Raw genomic sequence first — 14,208 nt, forward strand, 5'->3', positions numbered from 1 at the left:
ATTAAAAAAAAAATTAAAAAAAAAACAAAACTGCTATTCATGGGCTGGCAGGGGGGTTCTTCTGCTAGTCTCACCTGGACTCACACGGCTGTGTTCAGCTGGTGGGTGGCTGGCTGTACACACTGGACCACATGGGGCTCTCTTCCCCCCATGGTCCTTCATCCCATGGGCTTTTTTTTTTTTTTTTGAGTTTTTAAAATGTTTTTATTTATTTTTGAGCGAGACGAAGCATGAGTGGGGGAGGGGCAGAGAAAGAGAGAGAGAAGGAGACACAGAATCTTAAGCAGCCTCCAGGCTCTCAGCTGTCAGCACAGAGTCCAACACGGGGCTCGAACCCACGAACTGTGAGAGCATGACCTGGGCCGAAGTTGGATACTTAACCAACTGAGCCACCAGGTACCCCTCACGGGCTTCTTCATAGCTTGATGGTCTCAGGATGCCAAGAGAATGGGTGTGGAATCTGCAGCCCCTTGAGGCTGATGCCCTGAAATCTACGAGCATCACTTCTCTCTACCGGTTGGCTAACGCAGTCACAGGGCTGGCTCAGATTCAAGGGCTGGGGAGGTAGACTCCATCTTCCCTGCCATACCTTCGGGGGAATGGCAAAGCCACTTTGCAGAAATGTACTCCAGATTTCCTAAGATCCACAAAACACTGACCATTAAGGCAAGGGTTGACAGGTTCAGGCACGTTAAAATCAAACATTTCTATTTTTGAAAACACCCATGAGGAGGCAGGTCACAGATTGGGAGAGGATATTCACAACACCTTTTAGTATCCAGATACATAAAGAACTATAAATGGTAAGATAAAGGCCAACAACCTGTGTAAAAAGTGGGCGCAAGATGTGATAAGGTAATTTATAGAACATAAGGAAATGATGTTCAATTTCTTTTTTTGTTTGTTTAAGTTTATTTATTTTGAGAGAGAGACCGCGTGAGCAGGGAAGGGGCAGAGAGGGAGGGAGAGAGAGAATCCCAAGCAGGCTCTGCACTGTCAGTGCAGAGCCCAACGTGGGGCTTGAGCCCATGAACTGCGAGGTCATGACCTGAACCGAAACCAAGAGCCAGACGCTCAACCGACTGAGCCCCTCAGGCACCCCGATGTTCAATTTTAGAGAAATGAAAATTAAAAACAGCAAAAAATACCATTTTATACTCCCAGACTGGCAGAAAGGAGATAATTGGATGATACTAACAAAGATTGGCTAGGTTGTGGTGTGAGGAAGGGGTGCACTCATTCTCTGTTCATGGAAGTAGAAAGCAGTCCAGTGTTGTCAGCCTCTGGTGGCAGTGCAGGTGGGCGTTCCCACATATGTGCTAACGGTATACCTGTAAGAGCGTGAGCGAGTTCGTTCCAGCATTGTTTGTAGTCCTGGAAACGTGGATGCATTGCGACTATAGGATATCAGATAAATAGATTATGCTGTGTTCCCTTAAAAGAACTATACGGCCGAAGTTTGCGAAAGAATGAGAGCTGTATGGATTGGCATGGCTAGGATTTTAAAACATGTTGATTGGAAAAGGTATGTTCCAGGACACTTGTAGTGTGAAGCCACATATGTAAATGTCGAAGTTCCTAAAAGAATATTTTATATTACATATGAATATACACGTATTAAAGGGATAGTAACATGAGTAAGAAAGAGGAGGAGGGAATTGGATCAGAGGGGTGCAGAGAGGGGATGACTCCAGTCTATTCTGATATACTTTATTTCTTTTTTTTTTTTTTTTTTTTTATATTTTTATTTATTTCTAGGAGAGAGAGAGAGACAGCGTGAGCAGGGGAGGGTCAGAGAGAGAGGGAGTCACAGACTGAAACAGGCTCCAGGCTCTGAGCTGGCAGTCAGCACAAAGCCCGATGCGGGGCTCGAACCCACGAACCGCGAGGTCATGACCCAAGCGAAAGTCGGACGCTTAACCGACTAAGCCACCCAGGCGCCCCTGATATACTTTATTTCTTAAAAGAAAACCTGAGGCAAATATGTAAAGCATTAGATCTGGTAATCTGGGATGGCAGATTTCTGTCGTTCCCGTATGCTTGAAGTATTTCATTAAAAATACATACATATATTTAACATGTCATAATTTTGGTCACATAGGATGTTCTAAAAGTAGCCATTTTTATTTTTTGCCATGATTTAGAGTTTAACAAGATTAGCCAGTAAAACAAGTCATTTTAGAATTGGTGGGTTATCTTTGATACTTCCTGATGGAGTGTTAAGTCTGTAGAGGAGAATAATATGTGTCAGAGAAGCTTTTTAGACAATTCCAGAACAGGACTTTTCTGTGTTATATAAATCTGAGTGTGGTCATTTACTGCTGTTTCTTTTCTTGTCCCAGGAGACCATCTCTGCCCCATCTGAAGTCCATATGGCTCTGTATGATGAAGATCTCCTGAAAAACCCTTTCTACCTGGCTCTTCAGAAGTGGCGTCCTGACTTATGCAACAAGGTGGCCCAAATCCATGGCATTGTAAGTGCCTCGACCCTTAGGGTTGTCCTCCTTCGTCAGGTGTGGACCAGGCAGTGCCAACGAGGCCAGACATACTGTCGACTTTGGTTAAGCGTAGAGGGAGTCAGTTATAAACTTGCTCAGTACAACAAGCCCCTGACCATGCTCGATATGTGAACAGAGAGGGACCACGAGGAGCTGCCTCCTCCAGGAAGCCTCCTGGAACTGCACCAGCCTCAAGTGTAATCCTTTCTCTGATGACGTTATTGACAGTCCCTGTTGACGCTGATCTCATGGTATTCACGTCTGTTTCTCTTGTTTCCATGTTAGCTTCTGGGGGCGGACATTGTATTTCCCTCAGTGCCTTAGGGTCCTTGTCTGCAAGGTGTGTACTCACTCACATGGGGCAAGGGAGCTTGTAAACGCATTCATATGTTGCTGTGCAAGGCACTCCCTAAAGGGGAGGACCTGGTGGAATAATGAGGCATCCAGACTGCAGGGGGAGGGGAGCACGTAAGAGAAACCCCAGTCGGTCGCTGGGGCACCTGCTGCCTGCAGGGAGGCCAGCCCCACAGCGCAGAACTTTCCAGTTCTCAGGTGGTGACAAGGACGACGGCAGCCTCCTGTGTCCACGGCCCTGCGCCACACAGAATGCTTGGTGCCTTCCCTTTCTTTGTGCTTCTCTGTGTGTGTTGCCCTCTTCTCAGCCTGGGTTCCCGCTTTGCGGCCAGGGTTTCTCTCTCTCTCTCTCTCTCTCTCTCTCTCACACACACACACACACACACACACACACACACACACTCACGCAACTGAAGACTATAGCTGTTTCCAAGAAGAGAATAAGAATCTTCTAAAATTCACCAGAGACATTATCTTCTGCTCCTTTCACGGCAGTTTTTAAATGCTACTCTGGGCAAGCCACCCTGTTTGATGCCGAGGGTTCGGCAGTAAGTAGGAATATATGGGAATGTGTATTGCCGTCTTTACCCTTATAGAGCTTACATTCTAGTGGGAGAGATGGCCATGCTCTGGGCAGATATATACCAATCACAGCTGTGGTTCATGTCACAGGGAAGAAATATGGGACGCAAAGCAGTCACGTTGCCTGGGAGGGCCTCCCCGAAACTGGGACCTATTTCCTCCCCACCTCTGTCCTATACTGCTTTTAAAAATGCTGTCTAGATACGAGTGTGCTCTGTGTAACTTTCTCTTGCTCTCTAAGAATCCCACACTGCAAGTAGCCTGTGGGGCCCGTCTGTTTTACTCGCCACTGTGCTGCCAGCACATAGCATGGGCCCTGTCCCCAGGAAGATGCTTTTCCAGCTGCAAGCGGTAGAATCCCACTGGAGCTCACTTCAGCAAAAGGGAGATTTTGAATAAGAACTTGGGCATCTTGGTCACCTTCCTTTTGGCTACCCCGAGGAACGGGAGGTTCTTCCTAAGCTGTGTCGTCCCGAGTTCCCAGTGGCCCCCGAGGTCCCTACTCCAGCCCCTCCTGGGATCTTCAGGGTCGACCAGGAGCTGTCCAGGGTCCCCATTTGGCAGCACTGACTTTCTGGCCTCTAGTAGATGGGAGAGAGTCAGTGAGGCCAACTTCCCTGCAGAAGTTACCGTGAGGAGCTAACTGCTGCCATCTGACTCTGCCCGGTCACATGTTGGTGGCCGGCTCCTGCCCCTGTTGGCTGCATAAGGTCTAACCCATAGCAGTGTTCCATCCATGTCTGCTGGTGGAATGCAAAAGGATATTCCAGTAGCCTCTGGAAGAGTTCTTCTCGTTTCTGCCACCACTCAGGGGTCCCTGTTGCCCCTGCAGGTGAAAGCTGAATTTCTTTCCATGGGGTCTGGCCATCGGGCCAAGTTTGGCTGCCCCTGAATCAGCCCTGGGGATCAGAGACTTTTATTGGGCTCTAAAATACTGCGATCATCACTTTTGAATGCATGTTCCCCCCGCCCAGGGTTACCTGCCCCTCACACTCCTTTCTAGATCACAGCTCGCTGGCCACCTCGTCCCCAGGTGACAGTGCATGTGGCGGCTGACAGTGCACCTGGCTGTCCCCCTCCCCTGCCCCATCCCTCCTTGAGTTTGATTCCTTTCAGGACCTTCCTGTGATTGGGATGCCTCTGCATCCAGGCAGGCCGCCTCCCGCCATCACCTGCTGTCTGCCTGGACAAAGGACGCTCTTGCTCCCCACGTTTCCCAGATTCCAGCCCCACAGGCCTGTGACACCCCCACACTGCCTCTATTTAATTAGCATCCAGATAATTATATACTGTGGCTTCTTCAGGTAGGCTGGGCAGGCCCGCCGCCTCCCTGGGACTCTTGTCCAGGAGGTGTCGGGACAGTCCTCCAGGATTCCCAGGGGGATTAGGGCTGGGCCCATCTGCCTACAGGAAGAACAGAAATTACAGAAGGAGATTAAATTTCTTCCTCTCCCTGCGGTCTTTTAATTATGGGGTATGTAGACTTTTGAAGGCTGGCCTGAGAACCTGTCATCATGTCCTCTGAGTTCCAAAGAGCTGGCTTTCAAGTAAAATACTTAGACGGGCCAGCTGAGGGCGCCGAGGTCCATATTCCCGTTCTCAGGACTCCTTCAGCATAGATCTACCCAACAAACATTTATTGAGCACCCACTACATGTCAGCACTGTGCTGGGTTTCCACAATCACACAGGTGAGGGGGAGCGCGCATGCCTTCAGGGAATTCTGGAAGCAGGCTGTTCGTAGCTCCGAGGAATGACAGTCAGGACAGAAGTCATCCTGGGTCCCCGTGGAGTGCCAGAGTGTCCTGGAGAGCAGTCGGGTGTACCCTGCAGCAGTGGCACTAATGCAGATTCTCACTTTTCTTCTACTGTCCTGTCTTTAATTACTGTTATTTTAAAATTTTTTATAAAGGGGCTAGAATAAAAAGCTTTATTGTTAATCTTTGAAAGAAGCAGGTCCCCAACTTATGGTCTACTTGGAGACTGTAAACTTTGTGGCCTCTGTGTAGGCTGTAATCTCCATGACATCTGCTCCAGTCTCAAGCGCTGTCTTGGGAGAGTCCCTGAGGCCCTTGCACTTGACCCCGCCTCCCGTGGGCAGCTTCACTGCTGCCCCATGTCTCTGCCTTCCAGGGGCTGGCTTCCTCGCCGCCCTCTCCGCCAGGCCTGCCTGCTGCCTTCTGCCTGTGATGAAATGCTCCAGGCAGCATCGTCTGCCTGAAAACTGGGGGCCTTGAGGCTAGAGGACCCCCTGCTCACTCAACAGACAGTGACCGAGAGCCTACTGTATTGTGGACAGTGAGCAGTAACAGGGATCAGTGCAGCAGGGGCCACTTGTGCTCAATTCAAGTTAGGGAGGCAGAGGAGGCACCTGTAAACAGGTAAATAGAATGGAATCACAGCTGGGGTGAGGTTCTCCGAGGCACCTCAGAAGGTCCTGGTCTCTCCCACGGGACCGTGTGACACCTTAATCCACAGAGAGGGCACAGGACCATCTCTAGGCCTCCCTGAGTTTGGACGTTAAACCCTCCCCAGGTCTGGTTCATGGTGTTCCCTTGCCTGTGCCAGCCCTCAGATCCCCAGGCTCTTTTTTCTATGCTCCCTGCGGCCATGACGGTGTCCCTCAATTCAGGCTTCTACCTGATGGCCTCCCTTTACTTTCTTTAAGTTTTTCTTCTATTAAAATTTAAAATTATTATGTTTTTCAAAAATATCTTTTATTAAGTAATCTCAGTGTCCAACATGGGGCTCAAACTTATGACCCCAAGGTTAAGAGTTACATGCTCTATAGGGGCGCCTGGGTGGCTCAGTCTGTTGAGCGTCTGACTTTGGCTCGGGTCATGATCTTGCAGTTAATGAGTTCGAGCCCCACATCGAGCTCTGTGCTGACAGCTCAGAGCCTGGAGCCTGCTTCAGATTCTGTGTCCCTTGTTCTCTGCCCCTCCCCTGCTCACACTGTGTCTCTCTCAAAAATAATCAACATTTAAAAAAAGTCACATGCTCTACCAATGAAGCTTAATATCAAACATATGATAAAAGAAGAAAGTAATGTCAAGAGCCTCATGCACCTGTCACCCAGCTTTCGGAGTGATAGGTTCGGTGGCTGGTCACATGTCATTTCTGCTCCCTCCTGCCTCCCACCCTCAGCTACTGGATTGTTTTGAAGCAGATCCCAGAAAAATATGTCAGGTCGTCATGTGGTTTCATCTGCAGATATTTAGGGATGTGTTTTTAAACGATAAGGACTCTTTTAAAAACTGTAACCGCAATGCCGTTATCACTGCTAAAAAATGTCCTCAATGGCTCCTCAGTGCTGTCAACTATCTAGTCAGATTTCCCAAACCATCTCATAATCGTTTGTCTGTCTGTTTTGCAGTGGGTTTGTTCAGATCAGAGTCCAGAGGAGATCCACAAGTTATATTGGATTGAGGAGTCTTTAAATCTGTCTTTTCTCCTCACTGCTGAGCTAAACTGCAGTACACAGAGCTGCACGCACTTCGTGTGTGAGATGCGGTCAGTTTTGACACTTGTGTAGCTTTCTGAAGCCATCACCACAGCCTTATGTGTCTTTTTAGTTTTGTCTTCCCCTGTCCTCATTTTCTTTTTCTTCCTTCTTCCCTTCCTCCCTCCCTCCCTTCCTCCCTCCCTCCCTTCCTTCCTCCCTCCCTTCCCTCCTTCTTTCCTTTTTTCCTTCTTTCTTTCCTTCCTTCCTTCCCTCCTTCTCTTCTCTCCTTTCTTTCTTTCCTTCTCTCTCTCTCTCTCTCTTTGCGATTCATTCATCCAGGTCATTCACCCTGTAGAGTTTCCTGCATTTTGACTTTTGCTAGTTGCAGTCATGTGGTGGTGTTGATGGCAATCCTCTCTTTCCTGTGTTTCCTGAAATGGGTAGTTAAATCTCAGTGTTGATCTGATTCATTCTTGATTTTTTTGAGGAGGGATGAGGCCTCTTCATCCACAGGGCTGTGTTCTCTCTCAACAAATACTTCCTTTTTCTGCTGTGAGGAGTTGGCGAATCCTCCCCACCCCCCGTGGGGGCTGAGGCTGTGCTGCTGTGATGAGTTGGCGTGTTCCCCCGACCCCCGTGGGGGGCGAGGCCGTGTTGCTCTTTCTACTCTGCCTGAGGAACCCCCTGATGACGGCCACTCTTGAAGGCTATAGAGTTTCAGGGTGTCTTCGCAGGGGCCACTTCCACCGGTCCTGGGCGGAGCTTCCAGCACTGGCTCTAGGAGGCGGCAGGAGTTTGAGTCATGGCTCTGCCACTCACTAGCTTTGTGACCCGGACAGGTTCCTTAGTTACCTTGAGCCTCAGTTTCCTTGTCTGTATGATGGGGATAGCGCAGAAGCCGTTTGCTTTGTGCTGGGTTGCTTTAGGAGATGGGGCTCTGAGGGACCAGGCCGTCATTTTCCTTCTGGGTACACTGGGGTTTGAGAGAGTCCCTGAGCCACTCAGACCCGATGTTGGTGCCCCATTGGCGTGGTGGCCACGGTCAGGCCAAAGTTCACATCTCACATTGAGCCTGCCCTGAAGACAGAGTCTGGCTCTCCAGGACGCGTTGGTGGAGGTGACAGTCGGTACAGGAAGCTGTGTTTCTGCAGCTCACACTACAAACTATGATCGATAAGGCTTAAAAAAAAAAAAAAAGAGAGAAAAGACAGGAAGGAAACCGTCTTCAAGGTGCATGGTTTCTCGTTCAGGCAGCCGCACTACGTGTGCCTTTTTAGTTTTGCTTTTCCAAACTACCTGTCTTCATCTGGAACCATCCCTGAGCCTGCTGAGAATAGAGTGGGGCACCCAGGGGGTGGGACGCAGGGCGCCCGTGACCGCCCGCCCCTGTGCCCAGGTGGGGAGCACAGGTTCGTCACCAGGACCTCCGTCACCCCGGTCCCCACAGCAGGATGCAGCCTGTCCTGCTGAAGCTGTGGGTGGCACGTCCCTTAGCGCTCACCCTCATGTTTTCCAGGTCCTGGTGCCCTGCAAGGGAAGCTTGTCAAGCAGTGTCCAGTCGACGTGTCAGTTCGAGTCCTATATTTTGATACCAGTGGAAGAACACTTTCAGACCTTGAATGGAAAGGTATTCATCTCTTCCTGGGTCAACCAGAGTTGCTCACTCGGTGTTTTGGGAGTGGGGGAGGGTAGGGAAGCCTGCCCGTCCTGTCCCGTCTGTGAGAAACGATGGCTCTGAGACACACACACACACACACACACACACACACACACACATACAGACACACGCACACACACACACACACACACGCAGCAGCAGCAGCAGCAGCAGCAGCAGCAGCAGCCGCAGCCCTGAGGGGTAGGAGGAGACACCAGTCATGAGCAGGGCCTGGCCAGACCTCTGCCTGGGATGGGAAGGGGTGGAGGGGGATGGGGCGCCTCCTGGATGGGGCAGGTGTGGCGGGGAGGGCTGGCATCTCTCCCTCAGCGTGTGGGCCTCCTGCTGATAAGTGCTCCTGAAAGATCATTGGTTTCCTGGCCACAGACTGGACATCAGGGATGAATTTTAAATCTTTAAAAAACAGCGTGTTTTAAATAATCTCAAACCCACAGAAAGTTTCAGTAAAGTACAAGGAGCGCCCCCCCCCCCAGCTAGCTTAGCTGTTAGCTGTTAGCATGTTGGCCACATTTGTTCTGTCAGACCCTCCCTCCCACCCCGCACACACCATTATTACTTTTTCTGAACCTTTTTCAGAAAAAGTAAGTGTGAGTTACAGACACCATGTCCCTTTATTCTAAAACCATGGATTTCCTGCACAGCCACAGCAGTGGTCGCGCTCCGGAAATCTAACAGTAGGATACTGCTCAATATGCCGTCCTCATAGAGCTGTGCTAATCATTCAAATAATTTTTCCCTTTTATAGAAAACATTTTTTTTTTCTTTTTAGATCCAGGATCATGCAATGCATTCAGTTTCAGTCTTTTTAGTTTTCTCCCATGTGGAACGGCCCTCAGGCTGCCTCTGTCTGTCGTGACATTGACAGTTGGGTTTTGCTCTGTAGGCTGTTCCTCAGCATGGGACTCTCAGACGTTTCCTCACGGAGGGCGGGGGGAGGGGGTATTTCATCTCTCGCGGCCTGTCGTGACAGGAGACACATGATGTCAGTCTGTCTTCTTGTTGATGTTAACTTTGGGGTCTGCATTTTCATTCCTTTATTTATTTTGAGAGAGAGAGAGAGAAATTGAAAGGCAGAGGGAGAGACAGGATCCCAAGCAGTTTCCATCCTGTCAGCGCAGAGCCCGACGTGGGGTTCGACCCCACAAACCATGAGACACGACCCGAGCCTAAATCAAGAGTCGGACGCTCAACCCACTGAGCCACCCAAATGCCCTGCATTTTCTTATTTTTTAGGTTGAGATAGAAGGTTCTGAGAGAGATGGGGCGCCTGGGTGGCTTAGTCGGTTAAGCGTCCGACTTTTGCTTGGGTCATGATCTCGCGGTTCGTGGGTTCGAGCCCCGCGTCGGGCTCTGTGCTGCCTGCCAGCTCAGAGCCTGGAGCCTGTTTCAATCTGTGACTCCCTCTCTCTCTGACCCTCCCCTGCTCATGCTGTCTCTGTCTCTCTCTCCTAGAAATAAATAAAACATTAAAAAAAAAAAAAAAAAAAGAAGGTTCTGAGAGAGGGAGGCCCTGTTCCTCGCCAGGCCGGGTGCGGGTCCAGGCACACCGGTGTTGTCCCGTGGCTGGGTCCCTCGGTCCCAACAGCCCTGTGGCGGGAAAGGAGGGACGACACACAGGGTTGCCGGGGCGCCAGCCCTGGGTCAGCCGCCCTGTTAGCCCTGCCAGTCACTGTCAGTTTGTTCTCTTCGGGGAACCCAAATCCCCATGGAGGACACAGGAGTCCGGCTTACGGCTTGTCTCCCCAGGCAACCCCGCCATGGCCAGAGCGGTGCATGTGGCCAGGATGGCAGCATGCGTGCCAGATCATTCTAGAAGAGCCTTCTTCCTTCCTCCTTTCCCAGAGGCACAGGTTTGCTTCCGCTCTGAGGAGCAGCGTAATGCTTCTCTGCCACAATATTTAAAAGGGATCAGGGTACCTTGTAGCTGCAGCTAAGGGGTGAACAAAGGAGAAAGAAAACATTTCGTATCAAAGAGCTAAGCAGAAGAGTGTTCGTGTGCTGTCCCCACTGCAAACCCACACTGGAGTGAAGGCGGGCAGGTCGGAAGAAGTGCCCTGTTGGGGGCCCGCTGAGAGCGGAAGGGTGGGCGCCATGGCTGTGGGTGCAGTGACGGCTCTCTTGTTCCAGGATGTCTTTATACAAGGAAACAGGATCAAATTAGGAACTGGATTCGCCTGTCTTCTCTCAGTGCCCATTCTCTTTGAAGAAACTTTCTACAATGAAAAAGAAGAAAGTTTCAGCATCCTGTGTATAGCCCATCCTTTGGAAAAGAGAGAGAGTTCAGGTATTCTGGGAAAACAAACCCTTGGGAAATTAGGTTTATTGAACTTCCTCCTGACATAGCTGTTATAAACATCCTATAAACTATTTAAGAGCCCACTTTTAACCTGCATAACTTTGCAATAATTCCCCCAGGACTTACTCAAAAAGTCATCCAGAGCCAAGACAATGTGGCTTGGGTCTGCGGTGTATGGTTGCACAGGTTAGACATTATACAACTCCAGGAGGCAGTATTGATGGAGACCTCTGTGTGAATGTTGCCCCCTGGAGTTGTGCAGAGTGGCAGTCCTGGCTTTGACTGGGCCTTAGCTAGCTAGCTCTTATACCACCATTGCCCATCCTGCCACCTCACTCTTGTGCCTCTCTGAGAGCTCATTATTTTTAATAAATAATAATTCTTCAGTCATTCCAGGAAATTGAGACAGCAGTGTGTCAGATGTACTGCGAGGCCTTTATTGTCAGGAGTCAGGGCTTCTTCACCAGAGCCTCATGGCTCATGCCCATGATCTCAAATTGTTTTGTCCAGGGAAAGGGTTTCCAGAGGACCAGGCTGTCTGGACCCTGAGCTGCTCTTGGGTAGTATCTTGAAATAACTCCTCTCCTCTGGGAGATGGGGCTCTAGACCCTGGGGAAGCAGGGCAAAGGAGGTGATGCTTCCCCCACCTTAAGAACCTGTGAAGGCTTCCGCCATTCTGACTCTCTGTCTCTTTTTCAGAAGAGTCTTCAACATCTTCAGACCCCTTTTCCCTGAAAACCATCGAAGATGTGAGAGAGTTTTTGGGAAGACACGCGGAGAGATTCGACAGGAGCATTGCCTCTTTCCAGCGAACCTTCCGGGAATGTGAAAGAAAGAGCCTGCGTCATCACATAGTCAGTAGCTGTGTCTTGCTTTGCCAGACATGCCCTGCCTCAGGCCAGTTCAAGAGCACGGGGACCCCTCTCCGTTCACTCCGAAACTGTGCTGCCTGCTGTCGGAAGTTTTGTTTAAATGTTCCTCTCTAACTTATAAAAGTAGAACAAGCCACCGGAGAAAATGTGAACATGACAAAATACAAAGATGAATGTTATTATCACCTATGTTGAGCCCAAAGGAAATTTTCTCCTGCCCTTCATGCATATACACCTAAAAAAAAAGAAAAGTTGAAAACAATCACATCATTTTATTTGATAAGCTTGTCTTAGGACTTAAATACAGGAAATACATCTTGTGAGATGTTCTCACTCTGGGACACATCACCCATCCTGGGTTCTGTGTCGTCGCCTCAGACTGTGAGAGTGACGGGTTTCTCTGTGTTTGTTGCACAGGACTCGGTGAACGCCCTCTACACCAAATGCCTCCAGCAGCTTCTGAGGGACTCTCAGCTGGTAAGCAGCAGGACTCTGAAAAGAGAGAACGGCGGTTTGCCCGCGCGCCGATGCAAGCTCTTTAACGGTGCTACCTTCTTGTCCCGCAGAAAATGCTTGCCAAGCAGGAGGCCCAGATGAACCTGCTGAAGCAGGCAGTGGAGGTAAGAGGCCGGGGCGGGGAGGGGAGAGAAGGCGGCGGCGCCGGTGGGGGGGGTCTCTCCTTGTCACCCCTGCACAACCCCCCACGGCGGTCTGTGCATTGGTTCCACAGATGTACGTCCAGCACGATATTTATGATCTGATCTTTAAATACGTGGGGACGATGGAGGCAAGCGAGGTAGGTTCTCAGTCACCATCATCCCTGTTGGAAGCTGCCTTCTGAACTTTTTCTAAGTGATTTGAAGCTTCCTTAAAATCTGTTGCTAGGATGCTGCCTTTAACAAAATCACAAGGAGCCTTCAGGATCTTCAGCAGAAGGATATTGGTGTGAAACCCGAGTGCAGGTAAGGGTTTGTGCCGCAGGGGCTTGGCATCCTTGGGGGGATGGGGCACTGCTTCTGGAAGCGGGCCTGTCCGCGGCAGGGACTGCACGCTGGTGTGACTTAGTTCACACCGAGGAACGGCGCGGGTGTCTGTGGCCAGAGATAAAGGGCTGAGGTTGGTGGATGCGTGTTTCGTAGCTGTCACCCTCCTGTACCTGTCGTGTCGGCTGGGTGGGAGCTCCGGGGCGGGATTTTGCACGGCTGGCCTCTCGGCAGCACACGCTTGCCCAGGAGGCTCCTGCGTGCAGATGTCTCACCTGCCCGTCTGAGGGAGGCCTGCCAGAGAGGCACCTGCCTTTGAATTAATTTATATCTCATTAGGACACGAAACTGCCTAAAGTGTTTATGTTTCAACAGTTTGAGCCCTTTTGAGCAATTTCAGTCTGGGGCTAAGGACTTTTTTCCCCCCTAATTTTCTCATGCAGCTATAATATCCTTTTGCATCCTGAATGGGACATTCAAATGGGTTGAGTTTTGCCACTGACCTGAGCCAGATTGCTTCTGAGTTTCTGTTTCTGTTTTTCAGTACATAGTTTGTCGTCAGCAGTATAGTAGGCCCAGGTGGAAGGGCCTATAAGCTGGGGTCTCAAGTTGTCACTTGCCAAATTATTTTGCAGTTTCAACATACCTCGTGCAAAGAGAGAGCTGGCCCAGCTGAACAAATGCACCTCACCGCAGCAGAAGTTGGTTTGTTTGCGAAAGGTGGTACAGCTAATTACGCAGTCTCCCAGCCAGAGAGGTTTGTGCTCAGCGGAGGGCCCAACAGGGGCGTGGATACATCCAGATGCAGGAGTCTGTTAAGGAGCAGTGTTCTCTCTCTCTTTTTAAAAAAAATTTTTTTAACGTTTATTCATTTTTTGAGAGAGAGACAGAGACAGACAGAGCATGAGCTGGGGAGGAGAGAGAGAGAGGGAGACACAGGATCCAAAGCAGGCTCCAGGCTCTGAGCTGTCAGCAGAGCCTGACGCGGGGCTTGAACCACAAACCGTGAGATCATGACCTGTGCCTAAATCAGATGCTTAACCGACTAAGCCACGCAGGCGCCCCGGGGCATTGTTATCCTAAAGGGTCATTCAGATGGGTTCCTACGCAGCAGAGCGTTCCTGAGCAAGCACCCTGGAGTCTGCTCTGATGCGTGGGTGCCTAGCAATGGGGGGAGGAGGTAGGTGAGGCATGATTCAGGTAAGGAAATGGTGGCAGAGAAGTAGCGGTCTCAAAAATGAGCCAGGCTTCCCCACAGCTGCACGGACATCATGTGGCCGATACATAAATCAGAATCCAAGCTGCGTAGGTCCTTTGAGAACCTGACTTTCCAAAGTGAATAACACTGTCCCCTCAAGTCTGAACTTGCCAACACAGCAGCATGTATGATTGATTTTAAACTTCCTGTCGTGTGTTCTCTTGAACCTGTCTTGGCACTAGGGTATGGGGGTATGGCCACATTAGGATATTTAGGGCCATTTGTTTGGTCCAGTGCCGCCCT

At 50.1% G+C, this 14,208-nt stretch overlaps 1 protein-coding gene across 3 annotated transcripts in view; it reads left to right on the forward strand.

Annotated features, from left to right (window-relative positions):
* Nucleotides 1-14,208, forward strand: part of ANKRD27 (ankyrin repeat domain 27) — a 52,522-nt gene that overhangs the window by 8,605 nt on the left and 29,709 nt on the right. For all 3 annotated transcript variants that reach the window (XM_039231907.1, XM_039231909.1, XM_039231908.1), the window contains exons 2-10: nucleotides 2,343-2,474; nucleotides 8,395-8,505; nucleotides 10,684-10,840; nucleotides 11,552-11,706; nucleotides 12,142-12,201; nucleotides 12,291-12,344; nucleotides 12,455-12,520; nucleotides 12,610-12,686; nucleotides 13,343-13,464. In XM_039231907.1, the coding sequence (XP_039087838.1) occupies nucleotides 2,373-2,474; nucleotides 8,395-8,505; nucleotides 10,684-10,840; nucleotides 11,552-11,706; nucleotides 12,142-12,201; nucleotides 12,291-12,344; nucleotides 12,455-12,520; nucleotides 12,610-12,686; nucleotides 13,343-13,464 (904 nt within the window). In that variant the 5' untranslated portion in view covers nucleotides 2,343-2,372. The remainder of the gene's footprint in view (nucleotides 1-2,342; nucleotides 2,475-8,394; nucleotides 8,506-10,683; nucleotides 10,841-11,551; nucleotides 11,707-12,141; nucleotides 12,202-12,290; nucleotides 12,345-12,454; nucleotides 12,521-12,609; nucleotides 12,687-13,342; nucleotides 13,465-14,208) is intronic.

Source organism: Hyaena hyaena, unplaced genomic scaffold (genome assembly GCF_003009895.1).
Source record: "Hyaena hyaena isolate Hyena2069 unplaced genomic scaffold, ASM300989v1 scaffold_61, whole genome shotgun sequence".
In the NCBI taxonomy this organism is placed as follows: Eukaryota; Metazoa; Chordata; class Mammalia; order Carnivora; family Hyaenidae; genus Hyaena; species Hyaena hyaena.